Genomic DNA, 27,385 nt, shown 5'->3' with positions numbered 1-27,385 from the left:
CCCCGTTGGCAATGTTTGACTATCATTGACAGTCGGATTATCCGCCACCTTGTATCTTCTAGTCTTTTGTCTTCTTGTACGTGCTTTAGGATGTTGTGAACCACATGAGGGTGATTGTTTGGCTTTTTACGGCATACTTGTAAATAAAAACTAATTTGTGAACATAAATTTTGTATACGTGCTCTTAGCGATCTAAAAGCCAAAGCTAAAAAATAAACCACGATGATAAACCCTAAAATCTACTCTAAAATTAAGCTTAAAAATTTCTTATAAACATAAGCATAAATGCAAAGATGGGACAGCTAGTAAGAGAGCTCTGGTTCCCACGTCACCTACAATGTCTAAGCTAATATATTAGAATATATGTACAGTATGCCCAAGGTATGAAGATGAATAGCTAAATGATTTATGATATTTTTTACAGATAAAAATAAATGAATTAACTATTACAAAGTTAAAGAAATAAATTTGGAATAATATTATAATGATTCATATATATAAAGTTTTTGCAAAAGTCGTACCGTGCAGCTCTGGAAACATGCCGCTGAACGGAATGTGTTCACAGAAATTGAGTCTAGTGGAATCCACCGACCATTCATTAGATAATAGGTGAATGTCATGAAGATGATTTCACACTCGTATGAACGCAACACTTCGGTAATTAGCCAAGTATTTTTTGCAAGCTTGTAGTATTAATCAATTCTTTTTGCATGCAAGCTTGTATAACTCGAAAGTTCATCGAAAAAAATCTTGCTTTGTCTACTATTCATAAAAAAAGAATGCTAAATGATGTCTTGCAGCTTTGATGAAGTCTCTTGAAGGCAGCTCCGGCCTCCTGGTTTGACTTTTTTCTTTTTTTCTTTGTCTCGGTCGGTCTTTGTTAACGCCGGATTTTGGTAAATAACCGTTGAAGATCAATGCACTATTAGAGACTGAATCGGATAAGAAAAGGGCAATCGAACTGAGGAATAACCTGAAGGCAATAAGGGTTCAACCGATAGAGTTTGAATCGAACAAGAATTGGAGTCCGATTGAGCCCACATGGTTAGAGATAGGTTCAAAACTAATAAGAGTCTGTGTAATTTAGAGTTATCTGTAACTTAGAGTTTGATTAGGATTTTATATCTAATTAGAGTCTATGTGTAATATGTTAGTTGCTAATACGATTCGTATCCAGTTAGGTTAGTTAATTTCTGGGATATAAATAGGGTATCCCATAGCTTTGTAAAAAGAATAATCAGTTCATTCGATACATCTTTAGCACATCGCCAACCTTTTCGATAGAGCGAGCTCTCGGCGCGAGGATTGTTAGCTTTGTAAGGTAGTTCGTGTTCGTCAACCCGTCGATCGGCTAGAACAGGACTATCTCGATTTAGTTCGATCTCCTACCTAGCCGGTCGACGGCCTATCTAAGGCTTGTTGTTAGTTTATTATGGTATTAGTTTGAAGTAGTGATAGGTTCTCGATCAAGTCCTCACGAGTTCTTTATTTGATCTGTCAATATGAACCTATTCAACTTGATTCTGACTCGGTTTAGTCTGATCAATCTCGTTGACTGGGTTTGTATTGTTAGATTGGATTGAGTACTCGTGAGGGCTTATCGCTGGAGTTCTAGCTAGCATTATTTCTAGTAATTCATCGTTTTATTTATTAAGCTTATCAATCTTCATGTTTTCTATAGTTATATCGAGCCCGACTGCATACTGTCTCGGTTTGGTCCGATCTATGTAAGTTTGGTCCGATCCGGCTATAGGAGCTTGTCCGATCAACCAAGATTAGAAGATAGATCGATAGATTACGCTAGTTTGGTATTTGATTACTCACGTAGTGCAATATTATACTGATCTCAGGCGTGGTTATGTTTAGATCTGAACTGTCTTGGTTTGGTCTGATCTTCTAGGTCTAGCGTGAGCATGTGTGTTTACTTGTTATTGCTTTGTATTAGTAGTTAGCATAGCAATCTAGTTTTATTTCGAAATTTCATGTTTAGTCTCCTATTGGCTATTGACTGCATGTACAATAAGCACCAGATCGGTTCGATCGGCTGAATTTCCTCTAAGGTCGATTTTTTAGCGCATCGACTAGTGTCCTAAAGCGGTATCGGCCGTTCGACCGATAGCGGTTTAGGTTTAACTGCTTTTCTATATTTATATATTGTCAGTCACATGATTAAACTGACTGGCACGTCCGGTTTTCTAAGAATTTAGGTCCTGCACTGGAACGTTCTGAGAAGTGATTTCCAGGCCTTCGTGTGTGACACGTTGTTGATCATTTTCAACGTCAACAGTCTTCTACTAGTATCAAGTGACTTTCCTGTTCTTCCCTATCAACTTAGGCTTTTATGTGTAACTAGCTGGTGCATGTAATAACATGGTATCAGACTGAGAGGTCATGGTTTGAATCCTGGCTGGTGCACAATTAAATAAAATAATTGCAGCCCACTCCAATATTCCACACTTGGGACTTAAGGGAGTCTCGCGTGAGGGGGAGTGTTGGAGTGTATAAAGTGAATTGTCTGTCTTTCTCTATAAGCTTAGGCTTTTAGGTGCACCTAGCTGGTGCAGTTAACTTAACACAACTTAATTAGCCTTTTAGGGAAAGATTGGTAATTGTTTATACACTCCAACAACTAGAAGTATATATATGAACCCAATAGTTTATACTGCCTACTATCTGCGTCCAACGGTATTTAAGTGGGTTCCAGCCTTATCATTTTGCATATGAGTATACCTACAAGCTAAACACGATATATTTAATTTTAAATTTAGAGTTACTTTTAGGAATTTTATCGTAGTTTACTTTTAGCTTATGGTTTTATATCGTTTAAGAATAGGGTTGGTAATAGAGTGGGGCCCCAAATTCATGCCCGGCCACAGCCATAAAATCAAATCCAGGAAAAATTCGAATGGCCCCGTTTTCCTCGGAGGTGTACTTGTCCAAAGACGTGTGGTCGGTCACTTCCACAACATAGTCGGCGAAAGTAGGTGTGGTGTTGGGTGGATGGGCGGACGGGCGGAGGCCATCGGCGACGGCGGGCGGACGACGAAAGTTGGCATCGTTAGCTAGAGGCCATCGGTGGCGTTCGCCGTAGGCGGCAGCAGGAGGTGAGGTGGTTGGAAGACGGCAGATGGGGGGAGGTGGCGGTGGGCTGAGTTGTGAGAGTGTGAGACAGTGAACATGAGAGAGTAAAAAACTAGAATTTATATTTTGTATGGGCCAAAGGCCCAATACACTATGTATTATAAATGGCCTAAAAATAGTTTTTCTATTTCAAGGCCCCGTAGGGATCCTTGCGGGGAAATATGGTCCCCGTCCTTGTCCCCGAAAAAAGCAGGTCCCAACCCCGAATCCCTATGAGGACGATTTTATCCCCGAACTCGTCCTCGCCGGGGCAAGTCCCTGTCCCGGCAGAAAAGTTGCTAAGCCTAGTTCAGAACATGTATATAAAACTTTTATTTATAATTATTTTCTTTTCAAAAACGTCGTTTGACGTTTTCCCAAATTATGACCCCTTACATGGCTCATTCAGGATTTCTTCCAAATTTACGTACTCCCAGCCAAAAGCTGAAATGACGATGACGTGCTTAATTAGTTACAAAGTTTGCGCTGATTTGGGAAATGGAATGTGTTGCATTATTCATGATCTATTGACTAGTTTTATTGGGCTAGTGTAATGGGACACCCTAATGGCCTAATCTAGCCGGAGCATTTCACATTTGTTATGGCCTGTAGATATATGTAGAACTAGACTATCAATTAATTGTTCTGGCAAATGGACTTAACAGTACTTAAGTCCTAGGAACGATTCAATACCAGCTTTTGGAACATGGCATTTCTTCCTAAGTCATCAATTGGAATCTTGATCCTCGCAAACAGAAAACAAAATTAGCTAGATTCATGGAGCTAAACCCTTGGACTCCTTATCTAGGCACAGTTGTGAAGAAAACTAACCCTACGTCCCTAATTCGTGTAGCCATGCATAATTAGCATAGAGTATATATAATTAATATGAATCCATCATTCTCATCAGTATCGTAGGATACCCTTTTGAATCAAAGATACAGACTACTTAATTTACCTTTGTCAAGATAAGGTAAAGAACCACAAAGCCTATGTTTTATCTCCTAATTAATGAAATGAACTAGAGCCCGGCAGCTGCACAACACCCAAGGTGAATCATAAGCTTTCTCTAGTTTTGTGAGAAGAGAAACATAGTAAATTTGTAGGATTTGGACTCTATTGAAAATCTTTCTACTTGGTACAACTTCAATAATCCTATAAAAATTATATGAAATAGTCGAAGAAAAGTAGATTTAGGGGTTTTTCACCGAAGTTTATTTCTAGCCTTGACTTTTACATCGCTAAGAATATATATATGAAAGTTTTATTCACAAATTATTTTTCATTAGCAAATATACCGTAAGATTGGCTTTTTCCATGAAAATGTTGAACAATTACCCCTTTATTTCTTGGTATCTATGTCAATTTGAAACTCACTTTTGTAAGTCAACAATGAACTTTCCGATACGTACCAATAATTTTCAACCATTTTAATATGTTGCTAATGAAGTTGTCGAATATATATAATCCTCTGGGTTCCAAAACCACACTCATGCATGATACATAGTAAACAGAACATTCATTGAAGGTGCTGACCTTGTTGAATCATTACAAAATTCTCACGTTCAAAACAAGTCCTTAACGATGCCTAAGAGACAATATTATGCCCTATAACCCCTTAATTTGTTTTCTATGCATGCCAGATGAGTTTTAGCTTCCCACCTGTTGAGATTAGAGAACATTACCTTGATAAAGTTCTTGCTAGATGTGGCCCATATAGAGTAGTGTGCCCTATTGATAGTTTTATTAACCTAGAATTTTGATTTTTAGTATTCCTTTTCTAGGTTAGGCCAATGGGCAATGGACACAGGTCCCGTCTCATCAGAGTGCCGTTCAGCCAGGACTAATTGTTAGGCCATTCCATGTAGAAGGTTTCATTTTTATTTTTCAAAAAAAAACACGTCTGCAAAGATATTTAATTGATTATTAAAATGACCTACCATGTATTATTTTATTTCATTGTTTCATAAGCAATATATGCCAGAGACAAGTTGTATTGAAAACAATATAAACAGAGTTTCATCTAGATGATATACTTATTTGATGACTCTCTTCATTAACTAACAAATAGCTCTCATTCATTAACTAATATGTTGCTATATTAACTGAGGATGAAACTCCCGTGAGAATGGCCTCAGAAATCTCTCTCTAATCCATACTTTCTATAAAGTTAATACTGTTATTTCTTCCATACTTTCTATAAAGTTAATACTGTTATTTCTTCTCTCATGAGGCCACATCACATCAATTATTTTTAGCCTTATGATGATACATCAAAGGTGTAAATTAAACAACATCATCTCAACTGTTTTTATCCTTACGACGATAGATGATACATCAAGAGTGTAAATTGTATCTTTTTACATCACCTCAGTTGTTTTTAGCCTTTGGATGATTCAGCAAGAGGTAATAAATTGCATCTCTTCCCCTAAAAGGAACACCATACAACCGAACCATTTATAACATATCAATAATTGATAAAGGCACAAAAAAATATATAAACACAAGAAAAAAATCGTATAGTAGGTAAGAAATTTTATTAGATTTCATATCTACTATATTATCACACAGTTCTCCCGCAGCAACGCACGGTGTATCTATCTAGTTTTACGACGCCTAAGGCACCTAGCATATATGTTACATATTAGACTCCTTAGGCCGTGTTCGGCACCTGGGCAAGTTATCCAAACCTCTCGTTTTTCATGCCGACGCTTTCTAAATTGCTAAATGATGTGTTTTTTACGGAAATTTTCAATAGAAAAGTTGCTCTAAAAATTATATTAATCTATTTTACAATTTTTATAATTAATAATTAATTAATCATGTACTAATCTACTACTGTTTTCCGCACCGGATAACTAACCGTCTTTGTTATCCAACCGAACATGATATTAGTCTGCATTGTTTCCCTCTTCTTCCCAAGCAAAACAATTTCGTTTCACGCACATTTTCTAGAATACTAATGATTTTTTTAAATTTTTTTATTAGAAAGTTGTTTAAAAAATCACATTAATTTATTTTCAATTTTTTAGATAACAATTAATTAATCATGTGTTACTTGACCACTCTATTCTACGTGCATCGAGAATCTTTTCGTAACTCCTCTAAATGAACGCACGCTTGGCGTGCTAACTAATTAAGTGAAGAGTGAAGTGCACCAGCGGTCCTTAAACTTCTACGCATGTGTCATCTAGGTCTCTGAAGTCTCAAAATACATTTTTGGGTCCCCGAACTTGTTTAGGGTGTCATATAGGTCCAAACGGGCTCCGACCCGCTCCATCCGCTGATATAGCATGCCATGGTGGCGCCTACGTGTTTGTGGGGCCATGTATGTCCCACATATCAGTATCTCTCTCCTTATTCTTTTCTCGATTCCTCCACTCCTTTTTGTGCTACCTCGTTCCCTTCTCACATATGTGTGCGCCCGAGTGGGAGATAGCTGGCCCGTGACAGCCCGGGTGGCGGCCGGGCGATGTCAGCGCCACGTAGGTGCCACCGTGGCATGCCACGTCAGCGGATGGAGCGGGTCAGAGCCCGTTTGGACCTATATGACACCCCAGACTCAAAAATGCATTTTGAGAGTTTAGGGACCTAGATGACACATGCACACAAGTTTAGAGACCGCTGGTACACTTCACTCTTAAATGAAAGAACTCTCCGTCACAATTTATTTTTTGGTATGAATTTCAAAAACATTTGAAGATAATCCTAGAACTAAATTTAGTTTTCCAAATTTAGGGGGGAGGGTGAAAATACTAGATATTTCACATTAGTTAGATTATTTCACCTTACATTTGATTTCTTTACATTTATTTGAAACCCAAAATTTTGTTTCAAACATGAATTAGTGAAAGGCATCGGAAGTTTTATTTATTTAGATAATTTTGTTCTGTTCTGAATTTTCTTCTAATTTGATCTAAATTCATTCAAAATAAATAAATAAATAATTTTAAAAAAAGGGATTAAATCATTTAAGTTTAGTAGTTCAGACAGTTCATCCACTTGACTTATTTTTTTTCATAGTTGAAGAATTTTAGGGTTTTAGTTTTTGTTGAGAGCCTTACCAATAGAGGTTCAACAACAACATAAAGTCAGAAGGTTCAAAAACCTCCTATGATGATCCGTTGTAGCCGTGGGAGACCCTTGCTTAACTTTTGGAAACTAACGCAAGGACTAATTAACGTGTGGCAAAAAGTTTAATGTACCTGTGCAAACACCTGTTATAACTTAAATGATTATGTTGAATTCTGCGGAAAAAAAGAGATCGGAAAAAAGAATACCTTGTTCCAATTTTGTGGCCAGTTATGCCACTTTGAAAATTTTGATGTATGAATTTTTTTTAAGATAAGGATATTTTTACCCGACCTCTATATCCAACCGAATATATGCAACCATCTTTTTTTTTTTAATTCCGGAACTTAGCCCAAGTAGCAAATTTAGCCCCTCAAATAATTCAATTTAAAATTCATGCTCATATGAAGATTTGAACCCAGAAACTTTATGTGGTACTTAATTTATTGCTTCATGTATGAATTAACAATAACATTCCAGACTTTTAAGGTTAAACTTTATTAGCCACACAGATGATGATTGTGTGCATCTAGTCGATCATGCATTGAGAAGCACATGGCGCTTGCAAGTACGATAGCGAGAGAATTAGCATTGGTCATATATATATAAATATTCGACTATTGGAGCATCCGGTACTCCCGTGTAGGGCGGTAGGGGGCGTAGCTGTCCTAACGCGTTCTTCTTTTGACACTACAGCTAATATTAATCTAACCGCATTGAGCTCATCACTTTCTTTAAAAAAAACGGTAACGGATCGATACTTTTTGATGAAACCTACCTATATCCATCCACCCGGACGACCTGCCCCTTCTTCTGCTGTATACTACCTCCCTACCTAATAGTTAATAGTTAAAGTCGTTAATTTTTTAATACATATTTAACCATTCGTCTTATTCAAACAATTTACATAATTAATAATTATTTTATATCATTTTATTTATTGCTAAGTATATTTTTATATATATAGCTTTATATATTTTATAAAAAATTTAAATAAAATAAATAGTAAAACGTATATAAAAAACTCAACTAGGACAGAGAAGTATGTGCCAGCATTTGTTTACAGCTCAGAATTTCTCTAGCTAACACAATCTAAACAATATATCGGTTTTCCTTAGGATTCTTGGCATGATATGAAAAACAGTAAAAGATGGCATGTCAGTTTAACCGACTTGCATTATTTCTTGTGCTATAGTTTGACGTATATATGTACCCCTAAATAATGGTACCACATATTTTATCTTCTAAACTAGACGAATGTCTCCGTCAAGTCCAATAAATGGGGTAATCTTATATACCGTATATATCGCATCATCTAAAACAACTTTAAATCCACATATACCAAATTAATGTTGAAAGTATATGTCTAGGATAGTTTGAATTGAATAATTTGTAACTTATAATATTTATTCATTTATTTAGACTAATATAGAAGTTCAGGGTTATGAAAACAAATTTATCCACGGAACACATAACATTCGGGTTATATATTTCACACGTTAACTTAATTAGAGAATAGGGGAAAACCACATCTTTTGTGCGCCTTTGTGAAATGTAAGCCCACAGAAGCTATGGCCGGGGGCTAGCTTTTTAGTCCCATTTCCGAACTGCAAAATTCCATGTATATCCTAGATTAAATTGAAGCCCATGAGGATTAATTTGTTGCTAGTTCGGTCAGCTTAATATATACGCAATTCTTCAGCGTCCGATATTAATCTTTCAAAGAAAATTAAGTCTCTGAAACGTTGACACCACAATGTGTCATTGGGATGGTCACATGGAGAAAATTAATTGCTATGCTGACCGGCGTGGTCACCACAGAGAGTGTCACGGTTTACACTATATAAATAAATAGCCGCCTCGTGAACTTAAACAGTCGAACTTGACCTTGAAAGGCTTGATGTCTCCACTGATTTTGCCCAATTAATCCATGAGTTGATGCTTAATTTCATGATTGCTGTCACGAAGCATTGAGATCAAACTTCCAATTAATTCTGGAAAATTACAGATACAATCATAAACCGTCTATCTAGGCCATACAAAATAAATAAATATACAATTATGTTTTAAGTATAATCTTTTTCTCTCCTCAGATCGATGTCTACTTCTACACAAATCTATCAAATCTAAGTAACCGTTACATGTCTACATAAGCTAGCTTAATTTGTTGTACTAAAACTAAATAAATATTAACTCAAACTCATTACTCATGCATACTTAAGTGGAAAGGGTAGGTTTCTACAACCATGTATCCATGCATGTCTGAAGTCGTCCCAACAAGGCATTTGCAATAATCAATCTTCAATTAATTGGTGGTAATGATCAGCTGCATGCATGCCTTGTTGGATTTCTCAGATGGACCAAAGATGATCATCACAAGTGAACAAAACATGCAAATTAAGCTATATATATAGACACAATTTCTCATCCAATTCAGTAATGAACAAATTAATGAACAACAACAGCGACAACAGCTGCCACCACTAGAAGTACCCAGAGGATTTGAGTCCCCATCTCTGGTCAACATCTCGAGAGCGATAACTTTTATCAATTAACCTGCATAAGATGATCGCTGCAGGCCTGAAATTCCTTTAATTTTTGTTGCCACTGTCACAGTATTGACAGGCATATGTTTGCAACGGGCTCCTATATTTACGCCCCCGTTTAATTACAAATACATGTCACACTCTTCAACATTTATCATCTGCAAAATTTTTATTTTGATCACCGTCTAGATACTATATATTTTTTTTAAAAAAAAATCGATGTATATGCACGTAATAAAATACTATTGCAAAATCTCTTGATGGTATCCTAGATATTTCTCACACCGATTTTTGCATCGTTTGATCGTGTGATCAAACCTTCAAACTAATTGTTAATACATGCATGCAAGGTACTAGTCAGGCAGAAGATTATTTGTGTTGCTGAAAAGAAAGCCCAAGTGATCTAAAAAAATAACTATGACATTAAAATTCCCATGTGTAGCTTTTAAGCTAAACTTGATGACCATGACTTAGTTTAACCAAGTTGAACGGCCAGGATTTTTCCTATATATGAAGTGCCTTAGCTAGCTACCTATAGACTTTTCGATCAACTTTACAAGTGTATATGATTAGTGTGGTCAAAGCTGCATATGTTTGATTAAGGGCATGCCATGATGGCACACATGCATTCACATACATACGATATATTTAAGAGAATTGGGAGTGCGCGTGTATCCACACTATGCTTTGGTTGGTGCCTCTTAGCATTTTCTTATGGGTATTTCCACAAGTCCATATCTAAAAAGCTTCGTGCAAGCATATGGGTTTTAAATCATGTGTATACAATTAATTATCACTAATGAGTCACTAGTGCAGATCAACCAGCTCCCAATTCTGACTAGTACATTAGTATAATTTTACAAATTTGTTTCTGACACTTGTTTATAAACCTATCTTTGTTAATGAGAAGAACAAGTCTGTTAACACCCCAACTTATTGCAACACGTCGGAAAATAATTACAACCTCAGTATTATTCACTCTTCCCACTTTTAGATTGACCACTTGATACTTTTGTACCCTATTTTTTCGCTTCTGTTTATACTTATAAGCCAAAATTTGAGTTTTAAATATTATATATATATTCGAGTTGATTTTGTGTGTTTTTTCACCGAAGTTTATTTTCCAGCATTGACTTTTAGATCCTACAAGTATGTACGTAAAAGTTTTATTCACAAATTATTTTTTATTTGTAAATATGCTGTTTGATTTTTTTTATTAAAAAAAACAAACAATCACCTCCTTGAAATGGTTAAACTACAATGAACTTAAGTTTCATACTAGCTTACATGTAGGATGCAATATTCTTATAATTAATTTAATTACATCCAAGCTATGTCTGGTATCGATTATCTGTAAACGGATGGAGAAATTCAGGACAGCCGAAGTACATAATAAACTAAAAATATCTTAGAACTAATTAGTCACATCCATGAATACATAATCCTCCAGGCATCGCTGTCAAAGTAGCAGCATGCAACATAAAACTTTTCCCTCGTTAACCACCGTCCACCGGCTCGATCGATCGATCGGGTTGCTGCTGTGGCCGGGCTTTTGAAATGGACGACGACACCGATCGATGGATGCGTCGCTGCTTAACTCGATCTCGCCAGGACAGCAGAGAAACGACGCCCAAATTTTGTAGCTAAGCTGCTAGCTGCTATTATTATGTGCTGCTACTCCACTAGTTGCATGATGGTTCCTGCGACTCTTTAGATGATTGCACTGTTCATGAGAGAGGAATATATGTCCCTTGCTTCTGACCATCCCTGTATATAACGTACTCCAGATCTCGACGTTGCCTTAACGGAATATATATATATATATATATATACATCCAGATCAGCAGCGAATCCGATATTGAGGTTGTGTTCTTTTGGTCGATGAAAAATAAAAGATAAAAATTCTTTGCTAATTAATAGTATATACGATAAAATTAACTAATACAAAATTAAATATCTACTTTACAAAGGTTAGATAAACACACCCTGAGTCAAATATTCCGAGCACTGTGGGTTAGTACATATAATTTTCTTTATGCTCAAGGTTCGATTACTTATGTTTTCGTTTCATAATTTACTTCGACAAATGAGGCTGTCACACTAAGAAAAAGTCATAGTCATATATATATATATATATATATATATATATATATATATGATCATCATGCCTCATGTATATATTAGAGATGAGATGATCGATCAATGCCCTACGATTGGATGATTAGATGTGACATCATGTTGAGAGTTGAACAGTAGCATGCTCTCTCTCTCTCTCTCTTATTGAGCAGAATTCCAATTGCCTCCCAACGATCTGAAAACGACCGGTCAAGCTAATCGATCTGCAGTCCATCCCTGACCCTCGTGGCTGCGAAGATTGAAAAAAAAATTCAATGCACTTCACTGTTGACAGCCCCTCGCAGGCTCAGCATACAACAACATCCTTCTCTCCATATGGTCCCATACTATTTGACGTTGTGCCACTAATTTTACCATTTTTTAAAAAAATTATAACCAAGATTATATATTAAAAGTAGTAAAAAATATCTAGTGGCTATCACGGTATCACCCCATCTTTTGCCATTTGCTTATGTTTAAGATTAAAATTTGGATTTTTCACTTTAGAATTGGAGTTAATTTTGATGCTTTTTATTATAATTTGTTTTCAGGTTTGACTTCTACATCGCTATAAACATGTATATAAAAATTTTATTCATAAATTATTTTTTTAAAAAATATTTCATTCATATTTTTTTGCTTTTAGAAAGCCAAGATGACCGCGTAGCTGGCTAGCATCACGGTCCATGCTGTCGATGAGGCAATTTGGCCACTGTTTGTGTGGAGGGATGGATCGCCTGATGATTTCTTGGATGCAATGATTCCATCTCTGATCTGGTGCAATGCATTGCATGCATGCATATATATGTTGTGTGTAGCTAGATCGATCAAGATCAGCTCTCTGCTGCCTTAATGGTGTGTTGTACACCGGTTTGCTTCCAAGGGGCTAACTGTTTGTTGGTGTCAATTCATCATGTTACCAAACAATGCATATGAGAGGATTAATTGCTACCTCTTCTATTCCTAGAGACCATCATGTTGATAGGTTGCTGCACCGGCACGATCGACGAACAGTGCTAACTTTTCACTTATCAAAGCATTTATATTACCATTGGTTGAACTGCACTCAAGCTTCTCATGTTACTTACTGCTCCCTGTAAGATGTTTGGTTTTTTTACTTGTAATATATTTAACCATTTGTCTTATTTAAAAATTATAGAAATATCATTTATTTTGCTTGTGGCTTACTTTATTATCAAAAGAACTTTAAGCATGACTTATTATTTTTTATATTCGTACTAAATTTTTGAATAAGATGAATGGTCAAACATTACAACCAAAAAAGTCAAATATCTTATATTATAAAACAGAGGCAGTACCACATTTTGTGTTCTGTTGTTACTTGTCATTTGATATCTGCGTGGCCGCTAATGCATAGGTTGATACTTGTTTTATTAATTATATGTCCGTATAAATCATGCAATCAAATTTAAGGTAACAACATGGAAGTACCTATCATGCTGAACAATAGATTTTTATCCAACAATAGATTGATAGCACATAGTGTTGGATAATTTAAGGTAACAACATGGAAGAACCTATGCAAGAACAGAGAATAGCAGTTATTCTTAGCATGGATTGATAGCACATAGTGTTGGATAATTTATCCAACAATAGATTTTTTGTTTCTAAACCTTTATAATACATAATTTTATTATTAAATCTTCTAGATAAATATTTTTACCATCTGAACATTTTTAGCCATGCCACCTCTCCTAACATGGCATAAAAGGATTGTCACACCAAGCTAGATGGCGTCACAGGGTTGCCAAGCCGCCACCACTGACATGTTAGGAAGCACTGCCACACCAACCACTTAACGTGACAGTGTTATCTTGGTATAACTAGCAAGGTGGCGTGGCTAAAAGGTTCAAATAGTAAAAATATTTACCTGCTAGGTTTAGTAACGGAATTATTTATTAAAAAGGTTTTAAAAACATTGATCACATTTGCTTATGCAAAATAAAAAGCGATCTAGTAACAAGTTTGAAAAGCCATTGAAATGGGAATTTGACGCAGAAGAAGAGTGTCGGTCCTTGATTGGGTGTCAATGGGCTTCAGGTCTCCATTTGGATTGCCCTTAGACCACTACACAATCCTATTCCAATGCTTCTAGTCGATCAGACAACTAGAGTTTTAGTTTTGGTATGAAGGAATTGGGCATCCCCTATTCCTTTGTATTTAAGCATTCGTGCAGATAAGGGCTATATCTCATTTAGTTAGGAAATTTGATTCTACCAACCATAGAAACGTCTGAGTCTAACCGAATGCCATTGACAAACATGTGAGTCTAAAAAATACCATTGACGAATGCAAGTTCTAAAAAATATCATCGTATAAATAAATTTGTCTGAGAAATGTCATTGCCGTTAGGTTTCCATCCATTTTTTGTCGTTAAATACACTGTTCATATTATAGCACTTAACAGAAAAAGATAACGGAACCCTAACGGCGATGGCATTTCTTAGATAAATTTGTTTGTTTGATGGCATTTTGTAGAACTCACACTCGTTGATGGTATTTTTTAGAATTAAGATTTTGTCAATGACATTTGTTAGATTTTCTCTAGAAACAAACTTCTCTTTATCTCTTTCTTATATGTTTCTTGTTAGAGAAGAACACAATAAGATATGGTGAACTTTTATCCCTCTCCGACTCTATTCCTTTTATCGTTGTCTAACCGACAAAATCAACCAACACATAGAAGGTAAAAAAGTGATTTGTTTCTAGTACTTTATGAGATTGTGTTGTGGATAGAATTGATATTGTTAATGTCATGCGAAAGGGATATAGTTGTCATCTAGGAATCTAACTAGCACATACTACTTGATATGACACCAAGACATCGAAGACTAAGATACCAAGTCTACGGCGGAGCACCTAGTATGGCAAGGTTTGGTTTGCCTAGGACACGAATACCCTCCCCCCTACCACGTGGTACTGTGGTAGTGAACATTCATTTTTTTATTCTTGTGCTATCCATCTGTCATGTATAGTGTCATTTCAACCGAATGAGAGAGACGAACGAGGCAATGCGATGCAAAGAGAGCGATGCTTCTTCTATTGCTTGTATTGGATTTATGAACTATGCAAGCTCAAGGAATAAAGACAATGAGGCCAGGTAGGATCAAAGATTAGTGATATCTAGTAGCACTAGACCGAAAATGACCATTATGATTTTACTATTGCGATTACTCTTTAGTATAAAATCAATTGAATGATTAAGATTCTATTGTTTGATTTGTATATTTGTATAGCTATTTAGGTTTATTTTATATTAATGGACATATGGAAAATATAATTTCAGAATGTTTCAATGGGTTGTGATTTATCATTCCATTTAGTGTCATATAAGCCATTATCTTTACACAAAGTTATTTTTGCTTTACCATCATTGTCATTCTTTGCGGCACTTGGTCACACCTATTTTTTTCCCGTCCTCTGCCATTGAGTGGAGGTGTGGGTATATAAGAAGACCAAGAAATTCCAACCAAGTTTCTAGATAAATCAAGTGCCATGAGAAACTTATTGACTAGCCCCCATTTGCTAGAGAAGTCATCGAGATCATGTTTAGTAATAGCCAGCCATCCCGATAGCTAGGGTTTCATACTATTTACATGTTGTATCATGAATTCTTGTACTTGCTACGTACACACACATATTACATATTGGGAAGGCCAAACATTATAGGAAATTGGTGCATATGATTTATACAAGAAGATACAAGAAAATTATAGCACTTGCTGCACCAGAAAAGAACAAAGATATAGGTATTGTTGGCACGTATACCAAGAATATTGTCTATAAAGATGTGCTAACTTATTATACCTCTTCATACAATTACTTCTTTATACTACGAAATACTATTGTAGAATTAAATGACATGTGTTTATATTATATATGGCTTGTTTAATTTATTAAATAGTATGTATGGATGTGAAATATTTTATATGTTATTATTCTTTGTTAAATGTTTTACTTAATATTTGTAAAGCTTATTTATTGTTGGTAAACTAGAAATCAAGTTTGTGCTTTGATTTAACTATTTCCTTGTCAAATAAATATAGTTCCATTGTGATACACGAGCATGTAACTAGTATGATGAAGAAATAACACATGATACAAATGTCTATCATCAACATGGAAAACTTATGCTGCGTTCGTTTGGAGCGAGAGGGTGGGTTAGTTATCCGGCGCAGAAAACATAGTAATAGATTAGTACATGATTAATTAGTTATTAATTATTAAAAAATATAAAATAAATTAATATGATCTTTTAAAACAACTTTCCGTTAGAAAACTTTTACAAAAAGTACACCGTTTAGCAGTTTGGGAAACATGCACGTGGCAAACGAGGGAGCTAAGATAACTTAGCCACCCGGCCGAATGCGGCCTTAGTAGTCTTAATTTTATCAATCAACAATTAAATTCGATGTAAAAAACTCCAACATCTAACTATGAACAAGAAAAGGGACCATGATGTATAGGTATAAATGTGTTCTTTTGTTGATTAAGAATGAAAGATTGTTTTATCTTTTATAGATATTTAATAGTATGGATGATGGAATTAATTACTACAAAGTTTAAAATCTACTTTTGAAAAATAGTATAATAGACTTTTTAGGAAAAATACACTACTTAGCAATTTAGAAAGTGGACGCGTAAAAATCGAGAAAAAACCTGACATAATCTTCAAGAAGGGTGCAGCCTATTGGACTTGTCCATAGGTGGTACGGTGATGCTTCAGCAGCGATGGAGCCAGGATTTTTTTTTTCTAGTTGCTAACATGGTCCGATAATGTAAATTTAAAAATGACTTGAGATAGATAAGAACCATTATAAATCTTAAATTACTATAACATCTCCAACAATAAACCTTATTTCAAAGCCCGGAAAGTTCGAGGATGGGTTGCCCTTATTTTTCTAAGACTCTAAAATTGAGTTCAACTCTAGGGTGACCCTCATATCTTACCCGTATGTCTGTCTTTTCTTTCTATTTTAACAAACACCGACTAGACACTGAATATGCTATGAATTTATTTTTCTGTTTCTCTCATGCAACATACAAGCACATCCACAAATGATTGCTGCCTACATAAATCTTAATTAATCCATAGTACACAAACACTCAACTAGACACTATCAAAGAACTGACATAAAATAATTATGAAAACTACAAAATGAAACTTTGGTGGCAATAAGTTTTAATTTCCAGATATCTCGATGATAATGAAGATGGATGGCAAACTGATTAGCAGGGGGATGGTTAAGGACGGAGATATACAAAAAGTTCTCCCGCAGGAGCAAACAGTCAATGTGCATGTGTTGGGTCTAAAGCCTCTATGGTTAGATGTGGTGGGGTAAGATTCAAGACCATCCTATTTTAACGGTTCTCGTAGGAGCTCTAATGAACCTGTTTTCTTTGCCTCAAACCATATAAATAGTTCGAGGGCTTTGTTTAAGAGCTCTGTGGGAGTTGCTTTTAGGGATATCAAGCTCCTAGGCGTCTCCCGCTCTCTCCACCACTCAGTTATAGGTAGCATCCAATAATTAAATTTTTAGAACAATACAATGTACATAGTACATATAGATACATGATTTATTTTTTTGCTTGTACCTGAAATAGTGTAAACTTTGTTTCGATTGTACTACCAGATTCTACATCTTTTTCATGACGTCAAAAACATATTTGCTACAAGAAACACATGTTTTTTCTGTACTGTATATGAGTATAACCCCACACATTTCCTAACATTGGCGCACAGTGCTACGTACCACTCATGGTTTTGACGTCTGTACTTTGAATATGTCCAAGATGCACCAAGTGGGAACAGCTTATACTCAACTACATATTTTGGATTTGAATTAATGATCGGGTCGGAAAAAAATTAAGTTAATCAGTACTCGTTTAACATTTGAAAAAAACCCTGAAAGGTGTGATCTTGATGTACTCTCCCCGGTCCTACCTCTACAAAGTGTAGCAGAGAATTTTTCTATAGCCACCTCATAATTTAAATTTTCAAAACGCTTAGGCTTTTTTTTGTTTTAAAACTAATTTGCCCGATCTCTTGGCTCGAAAGGAAATGATGGAGACGGCGCCGGCCGCCGTAAACAATAATCTATTGTTAGTGCTGCTTCCTTTCCGAAAGGTTTTGTGTATATATGATAAGCTGAAACTTACCATTCACTTAATCTTAATTAAGAAACTAAACTAACTAGAGCTAGTACTAGTAGTAGTGTAGAGTACTACTTAGCTATAGCAGCTGGCTCTTTGGCCCTTTTAACTAGAGTAAAAATCACTCCTGATTAACTGGCCAAATTAAATGCATGCATGCATGCCCAGTAATTATGGGATTCCTCTAGCTAGCTCCGTGGCTAAATTAGCATGCATCTTTCACTTACTCGGTTACTTTTAAAAAAAATTAAGGATAAGTAGTAGCTCGTCACTTAGTGTTCAACACTAGTGAAAACGTCCAAAATAATGACCTATTTATCACGGGGGTATAAAAGAGAAAGCTAAATGCAAAAGCACATACTATGAACCGTTTAGAGCAGGTTATATAGAAAAGCACTATTTGGACCAGCTTCTAGAAGGTCCACATTTGTGAAAAGATGGGAGTTACGAATTTTAATTAATTACTACCTTTTCAATATCTTTTTGAAGTTAAGAATGTTAATTGCTTGGCCAAACCCCAGCCAAAAAAACTGACTGAAATGGGGAGACATGGTATGGAAATTCGAGAGTTAAGCTGCAGAAACCCTACCAACCGGCAAGCAACTTGAGAATGAAGATCCTCAACATTCGGTGTGATATATATGATGTGCCCTCTTAACCTTTATTCCACAGCTAATTACGTAATTAAACCGGAAAGCGTACGTGTCTAGTGTGTGTTACGTTTTGATCTTTTCTTTTTCGGTTGTTCGTTTCTTTTTTTTGGTGACCCACACGTACGTAAACTTACGCGCACACAGTCCCACGTGGATGTGCGTCAAGCTTGAAGGCCTAAATCGATCCTAAGAAAATATAAGCATCCGTGCTAAATTTATGACTCGAGACTAGGTGGCAGGTTTCAGCACACGGACTCTAACCAACTAACTTGTACTCCCTCCGTTTCAAAAAATATAGAGTTATATACAAAGAATAAAAAACATTTAATTATATATTTACTTAGCACAAACCAGCCAATGCATGCTATCTATTTTTTCTTTGGTTATTGTTTTACCAATGCATATAGCAATATAATTAATGTGTGTCTTGTATTTTAGAATAGAGGAGTAAAGTGGTTGTGTTTTATATTTTAGAATGGAGGGGGTAATTTATTCACTTCATTTATTTGTATTTTTCCGTATTTGTCGAGTAAAACTATTGTGAAGCCATATATAGGAAAATGCTTTCTTGAGATAAAATTAAGTCATTTATTTACTGGCCATAAGAACAAGGCCCAATAGATCAAGAAATTTGCTATTCTGCCCAATAGACCACAGAACAAGAGGCCAGCCTTGGTGTTACAGAGCACATGGGGGGCAAAACAGTCATGCAACACATAAAAATAAAAAAAACATTTTCAAATTGTGAGAAATAGAGAAAACGGCAAACCAACGGAGTGACATCATTTGATAATGGCATTTTGGCGAAACTCAAATCCGAAATGGCAAAATAGACGAAACTCACTTTTGATAATGGCAGAATAGCAAATTTCTCAATAGATCAGCACAAAAATCCTTGTATAGATGGAAAACTCCAATTTAATGGTGTTTCCGTTGATAATATAATGTGCTACCTGACTAATAGATCCTAGCTTGACTGACCAGTTTTCTTGTGTTGGAATTACCCCATTTCGATGCAAATCCTATATTTGATAAGGTACTTGCGTTTCATGATAATAATATAATGTTTGTCTGGGATCACTTTGTCAATCTCAAGATATATATGATGGCAGGTAACTATATAGTAGGCTGCTGTACATGTGTGCATTGTGCTATGAGTATTTGTGTTTGTACTGTGTTTCACACAAAAAGAACAATGCAATGTTGCCTAATATCACATCTAAGCTTTGCTAACAAGGCATTTGTGACTTGCCTCAACCAACCTAACTCTTTTTATTGGCATACCTCCCACAATTTTGGGCAGCTTGATATGCTTTTAGAGTCGCTAAGGTAACATATGGAACCATCAAACTAAGTAGTATTTGGTTTGAAAAGTGATATGAAATATTAGAATACATGAGAGATAACACACCTATGATATGCAGTAATCACTCAGATAATGGTGGTCAATGCTTACCTGTGACGAGCATTTCCTATGACCCATTACTTGTATATTTACCTTTACGGGCGATTACCCGTCATAGCTACTTATAGTTAGCAGTCACCACTTAGCTGTGATGAGCGTCTGACCGGCCATTAGAGGTGAGCCTCTGCGTCTATCACTACTGGCCAATCCAGCATAATGGAAGCGTAGGATAGTTACACCTGATAAGTAGTTGAAAAAATAAACTAAGCAACAAAAAATAATTTATGGGTACAATTTCATAACTATGTTGTAGTAGTTTGAAAACCAAGAGTAAAATATAGACTTTGAAAAAAATACCTTACGATTGAACAGCAATTTCACAATTCAAATTTTGGTCGTGGTAAATGAACCAGCTAGTAGATGAGGAACAAAGAAAGGCAACTCCACCTCTAAGCAAAATATCCAAAACAGTTTGTGTATTTAGAATATACATGTAGCGAGTATTATGGTAAATACAGTGTACCTCTTGTACACTTTTAATCTATGTTTACATATTCGTTATATTTAGAAAACTATGTTCTTATTATTGATTTACTATGATTTATTTATCATTACAGGTACTTTAAACATTACTTATAATTTTTAATATTTACAGAAACTAATATGAATAAGACCGACGGTTAAACATACATCTAAAATTCAACGATGTCAAAAATCAGAGGAATGAGAATTGAACTTCTAAAAGCATATATACTAGTGATGTATAGATGGTATGAATAGACTCATTATATACTACAGTTCTATTTGGTTTGATGATATACTAATCAATATTCCTACAAAATAAATAGAAAAGAAATGCTCTGATCAAACACAAGCACAAGAAACCGTGTCGATACTACTATATGTATATACAGAAATTTCAGTTAAAATATGATGCCTTCAAAGGTAATTATTAAGTTGCTCCATGTTGAAAAAGAAACATTTTTTGCCATGCTAGCAATCACGTACCCCTACCCCACAGGTCCCGGCCGGTCAAAAGAACACAAAGACAGACACAAGGCCCCAGTTAATTAATCACCGACGCGGCCATGTAATGTAACCGGCCGTCGATCAATCAGCCTGATCGACCTGCCTGCATCTGCATGTAAACTAAATTCTAAAGTACGAGAAGGCATGCAGTAGCAGCAGTAGTGCAGTGCTCGATCCACTGATGCATGTAAACAAATTCAATTGAAAACTCCATGGGCCACTAGCTAGCTAGCAATATGCAAATGCAATATGCAGGTAGCAAGCACCGGCACCGCGTGCTCTCTCCAAAAGGTGAGGAATACAATTTAGTACTCCCTCTGTTTCGTAATATAAGAAGTTGAATTTTTTTTGCATGCAATGTTTAACCATTTGTTATATTTAAAAAATTATAAAAATATCATTTATTTTGTCCGTGACTTACTTTATTATCAAAAGAACTTTAAGCATGATTAAGCATGAATGGTTAAACGTTAAAAAAAGTAATTAGTAAAAAATTGGGATCACATCAGCTTGTAGGACTATCTATACCCACTTTCCTCCCAATTTCGCTGCTTTGGTTACTAGCTTATATTAGCCGGCCGAAAGTCAGAACTCAAAGAGGAAGCAGTAGAGTAGAGTATACTGCTACTGTACACTGCCCATACATGCAACCATGCTGTGCTAGCTAGTAGCTACTAGTTAGTCTACATGTACACTCCATATGCCTAGATCATATATACATGTACATGTGTATATAATCATGTGTATATACTCCATCCATGAGAGTATGAAACAGATCATCGAGCCAGCACTTGGTTTCAGAGGTATGGATAGATGATCTATGGATGACCAGGGGGTTTAATATATATATTAATCAATTGGTACGGTGGCTGTGTACATGGTGGTGATTCTTTGGCTTAACGGCATATTTATGAATTAAAATTTTATATATGTATTCTTAGCGATTTAAAAGTTAAAGCTAGAAAGTAAACTTCGGTGAAAAGCCTCAAATTTAACTTCAAATTTAAGGTTAAAAATTTAAATTTTAAGCTATAAGCATAGAGAGAAGCAGAAAGATACGGGTGCATGTGTGTGGTCTAACACGATGGACGACTTTGATGATGTTTGTCATGTGTGAACCTTAATACTGTTGTGATTGTTCTGCCAGCCAATTGTAGGTTTGTGACTAAACAACACTGCCAACTGTGACAAGTTCCTTTTCATTTTCAATTTGCAATTATAAGGACAACACGTACAATAAACACGCTTTTGCGTGCACACATCCTCCAGTGTGCCTCTCCATTCAAACCGAGAAAGGGTTATATGCTAATTCTGTTAAGTTCAAAGAATTTCAATTAATGTACACTTAAAATGTGAATGGATGCAAGGATCAGAGTTTAAAACCTGGTCAATAAGGCCATCTCTACTACTTAAAAAATGCGAGATGATTCCGTCGTCCCTGTTACGCTCTCCATCTATTGTTTCAGTATTCTCATCCATCATGCTTTCGAAGTAACAAAATTCTCTGTTTTTTTTCCCTTGCCAGATTATTTCATAGTTATATAGACTTTGTTTTCCGTTTTTTGTTATCTATATATATAATAATCTGGACACAGTGCGTACACTATAAATTATTGGGGTAATTAAGAATTTAACTCCTCCCTCTTGTTCCATAATTCTTAGTATTTTGGACAAGTTTAAAGTAAAACAAATAAAACTTTGATTATCAAGAACTTTTAAAATATTTAGTTTAAAGAAAATAACATTTGAGTCATAGATAGGTTTTGAGGTACTTTCAGAAAAGTAACTTTTACTTATTTTTAATAATAAAATATTGTAGTCAAAGATAGGTTTTCAAGACCACGTCATTGTCCAAGACGTGAATAATTATGGAACATGAGGAACCAATTAACTAAATAATTATTTAATGAAAATTTAATTAGACAAGTACTAATTAGATATTATGTCCCATCTTATTTTCTCATTGCAGCGCATAGACAATTTGCTAGTAAATAATAAAATTTAGGATTTTTAGTAGCTTAAAAGTGTAGGATTTGAGTTAGAGCAGATATCTCACCAAGTTCATTTTTCGTTTTAAACATATTTGTATTGAATGAACTTCAACATATTTGAAGAAATTAAATGGATCTTAAATTTCCTGCAGATAAGACAAGGGAAAGAAAATCTAAAAATGGTCCAAAATCTTGACAACTCATCAGCTACGACTTTACCGGACCACCCATGAAGAGCTGGTTTCTTTGCTATCAAATGAGGGTATTTCAACATAACATCAGTTTTACTTTGTTCAAATATTTGGTAAGTTTTATTTGGTTTCAACATTTGATACTCCTTTCCGTAAATATAAGAGATTTTAGGTTTAAAATTTATCCATAAACATTACTCCAATATAAAGGATTTTGAAATGCCACTTTCTGAATTCATTCAACTATGGCATTTATTATTGCTCACCGGTAGTTTCACTGCTAGGCATGATGTTACCCAGTTAAACAAAAGATCACCGAGTAATTTCATCTGTCATAAACTATGCCAAAACACTTATATTTATGACAGATGACGGAAGTAGTAGTATGAAAAAAAAGACTTAATTGGTTCCAACATAACACCAATTTGACTTGAAATGCTCAAAAATCGACGTCCAAATCCAAATGTCCTACGATTAATTGGACCCTAAAATGTACGTCAAAAATACTCACATTCTGAACGAGAAAGTATTTTTATTAGTTGATTGAGAATCCACTCTTTCTTACATATCACCTAAACAATCATAAAAATAAGATTAAAAAATTTCAAAAAATAGATTAATATGAGATATATCACTCAACAAACATATGTGTTCAAATCCGACTTCTACAGGTCATAGAAAAAATAAAAAATTTAATCATGAATGTGTGCATACTAGTTTTAGTTTAATTTTTTTACAACTCGTAGAAATCAAATTTGAACATGCATGTTTGTCGAGTGATATATCTCATATTCATATACCGTATGATTTTTTTTAAAAAAAACTAATAATTATATAAATGGCATACACGAAAGAGGGGGTTGTCTAACCAGGGATCGATGAAAATTCATCTCCGTTCTGGGACCGCCGCTTGTGTGTAACCCAAATTGGTGCCAGGAATTTCAATTATATTAACTCAAGAAAAAGGACGGTAGTTCAGTAGGGCACTAGGTGGGACGGCCTTTAGTTAGCACGTACATCTAGGCAAAGCCAAGGCCAGAATCAAATTTAACTACCTAGTATATATACTTTCCTCTATGAAGTACAGTAGGTGACGTCCTCAAATCCGGTGAAATCAAATTAGTATTTTAACCAATTTACACGTAAAAACCATTAATCAGTACACTTATCATCTACAAACAGTTTACGTAATATTTTCATGACTATATAATTTAAAAAAGAATGAAAAATATTTAGTTGAAAGTTGGGCCCGATGTCTTTTCAGTTTATTATAACAGATTATTTCCTTCACACCTACAGAAACATGCCATCTGAAAAACAAAAATCTGTATTATATATGCCACTCCTATTAAACTATCTGCTACTAAAATATTTTTTAATTAATTTAATTGAGTTATATAACCATCTTAAATAATTAGCTCATGCGATAATTTGTTTTAAGCATTACACACGTTAGCATAGAGCGAAAAGGAAAGAATAGCGGCCCACCAAAGCGATATCCATAGGGGTATTAATACGAACTTTTCTCCTCTAATTAGATTCAAAATACAATGGGCTACGATGTTATTTTATAGATTTTAGGTCACGAAAGAATCCAAGGGTACCCGTTGCCCCCCTCTTGCTATAGCCGTTCTCCGAGTGAGTCTAGTACTACTGATCAAGCATACTAGTGATCACTTTCAACCACCCTCCCCTTGCCCTATTTATACCCACCCCAGTGGCGCCCTTCACTCCTACACCTCACCTCAGCTCAGCTCAGCTACTCTCGCGCGCTCACACTTACTCCTCCTCTTCTCCATCTGCATCGTCCCATCGATCGATCTTGGGCGAGGTGATCATCGATCGATGGCGGGCGCGAGGGTGGTGTGGGTGAACGGGCCGATCGTGGTCGGGGCGGGGCCGGCGGGGCTGTCGGTGGCGGCGTGCCTGCGGGAGCGCGGGGTGCCGGCGGTGGTGCTGGAGCGCGCCGACTGCATCGCCTCGCTGTGGCAGCGCCGCACCTACGACCGCCTCCGCCTGCACCTCCCCAAGCAGTTCTGCGAGCTCCCCGGGATGCCCTTCCCGGACGACTACCCGGAGTACCCCGACCGCCGCCAGTTCGTCGACTACCTCCAGGCCTACGCCGCCCGCGCCGCCGTCGCCCCGCGCTTCAACCAGTCCGTCACCTCCGCCCGCTACGACGCCGCCGCGGGCCTCTGGCGCGTGCGCGCCGAGGACGCCGCAGCCGCCGCCGCCGGCGTCGCCGCGGTGGAGACGGAGTACATCGGCCGGTGGCTCGTCGTGGCCACGGGGGAGAACGCGGAGCGCGTCGTGCCGGAGATCGACGGCGCGGACGACTTCGAGGGCCCCGTCTCCCACGTCGCCGAGTACAAGTCCGGCGACGCGTACCGCGGCAAGCGCGTGCTCGTGGTCGGCTGCGGCAACTCCGGCATGGAGGTGTGCCTGGACCTCTGCCACCACAATGCCCTCCCCTCCATGGTCGTCAGGGACTCGGTGAGCACGCCCATGCCATGCACGCACGCACATGCAAACTAACAACCATTAACCACCACTACACTATACCAAATTAAGCAGCAAATACCATACCTGAATTCTCACCTGACGTGCTCGATCTGATCCGATCTGATGATGGCAAGAAGGTGCACGTCCTGCCGCGGGAGATGCTCGGCGTCGCGACCTTCTCGGTGGCCGTCTTCCTCCTTCGGTTCCTGCCGCTCTGGCTGGTGGACAGGATCCTCGTCCTCCTCGCGTGGCTCTTCCTCGGCGACCTCGCCAAGCTCGGCATCACCAGGCCCTCCGGCGGCCCGCTCGAGCTCAAGAACAGCAAGGGGAGGACGCCGGTGCTCGACATCGGCGCGCTCGCCAGGATCCGCTCCGGCGACATCGAGGTCGTGCCGGGGATCCGGAGGCTGCTCCGCGGCGGCGCCGAGCTCGTCGACGGCCGCCGCGTCGCGGCCGACGCCGTCATACTGGCCACCGGATACCAAAGCAACGTCCCACAGTGGCTCAAGGTAAAATCCTAATAAGTGATTAATTCGCACCCACAAAACTTAACTTATTATTAATAATTGCAGTTACAATAGTTGGGCGGCTTTTGAAACTTCAATGTAACAATATTTAATCAGAAACTGAGTTTTAAATTGAAAACAATTACGGAAAGAACACCACCTAAGTTCCAACCCAAGCTTAATTTATTCTTCTCCAAAATCGATCCTAGTTTATTAGAGGACAAAGCAAGGTGTATTCTGCCGAAAAAAGCTTCTAAAAAAAAGGATGGATAATGATGCCTAACAAAGTAGGGCTTTCTAATGTTAATTTGGCAGTTAGAAAGGTGTTAGGTACTAAAAGTGTGCCCTTCGTCCTCTATGTTGTTGTACTTTACTTTAATCCAAAAAACCTTCCATTAATTAAGTTGTTAATTGCTTGCCATGATTAGGGAAGTGACTTCTTCACCGAAGAGGGATACCCAAGGGTGCCATTCCCAGATGGTTGGAAGGGAGAGTCAGGGCTCTACTCTGTTGGCTTCACAAGGAGAGGCCTCTCTGGTGTCTCGTCAGATGCTGTCAAGGTTGCACAGGACATCGCCAAGGCATGGAACCACCAAACCGCCACAAGATGATTAGCTTGCTAAGGAAATTAACCATTGTCACCTTGCTAACTGCAAATTTCTTAGCAATCAATCATATTGGTGCATGTCCAATCAAAACTTGAGGCACAACATGGCACTCAGCTGGCTAAGAGCTTCAGCAAACTCTGTTCAGACTTCAGACAGACAACAAAGGAATCAGAAGAAACAAAGACAGGGTCCAGAGAACGTAAAGAGAGGTGAGGTTAAGCTTGAGAGTTCAGTAGATGGATGCTACAAAAGAGAGAGAAGAAAAGGGTGCCATGGATGCTTAGCTTAACATTGTCGAGGAGGCCAGATTAAGGATACATCAAGTAGAGCCCAAATTTTGTTGTACCCATGGGCCTTTATGTACAGAATGTTATGTAGTGGAGTTTGTGTACATCTAATGGTTAGTAGGGAATCTAGAGTTGACATTCATATGTACTTGATTAATGTTTACGTAATATGGAGTGATAATGATGA

The 27,385-nt window shown here is 37.0% G+C and overlaps 1 protein-coding gene across 1 annotated transcript; it reads left to right on the top strand.

The window, feature by feature from the left end:
* The first annotated feature begins 24,906 nt into the window (after window positions 1-24,906).
* LOC102700358 (probable indole-3-pyruvate monooxygenase YUCCA5) lies at window positions 24,907-27,385 on the top strand. The gene is made up of 3 exons (XM_040526046.1): window positions 24,907-25,788; window positions 25,935-26,306; window positions 26,732-27,385. Exons 1-3 carry the CDS (start codon window positions 25,141-25,143, stop codon window positions 26,912-26,914), a joined length of 1,203 nt encoding a protein of 400 aa, XP_040381980.1. The 5' UTR covers window positions 24,907-25,140; the 3' UTR covers window positions 26,915-27,385.

The sequence above is a fragment of the Oryza brachyantha genome, chromosome 7, assembly GCF_000231095.2.
Source record: "Oryza brachyantha chromosome 7, ObraRS2, whole genome shotgun sequence".
NCBI lineage: Eukaryota > Viridiplantae > Streptophyta > Magnoliopsida > Poales > Poaceae > Oryza > Oryza brachyantha.
Note: the sequence above shows the minus strand (reverse complement) of the source record. Positions and strands in the feature narration are given on the sequence as shown.

Coding starts and splice junctions, on each gene's coding strand:
- LOC102700358 (XM_040526046.1), top strand. CDS start 25,141: ATGGCGGGCGCGAGGGTGGTGTGGGTGAACGGGCCGATCGTGGTCGGG. Junction 25,789..25,934: donor CCATGGTCGTCAGGGACTCG/GTGAGCACGCCC, acceptor GATGGCAAGAAG/GTGCACGTCCTGCCGCGGGA. Junction 26,307..26,731: donor ACGTCCCACAGTGGCTCAAG/GTAAAATCCTAA, acceptor TGCCATGATTAG/GGAAGTGACTTCTTCACCGA.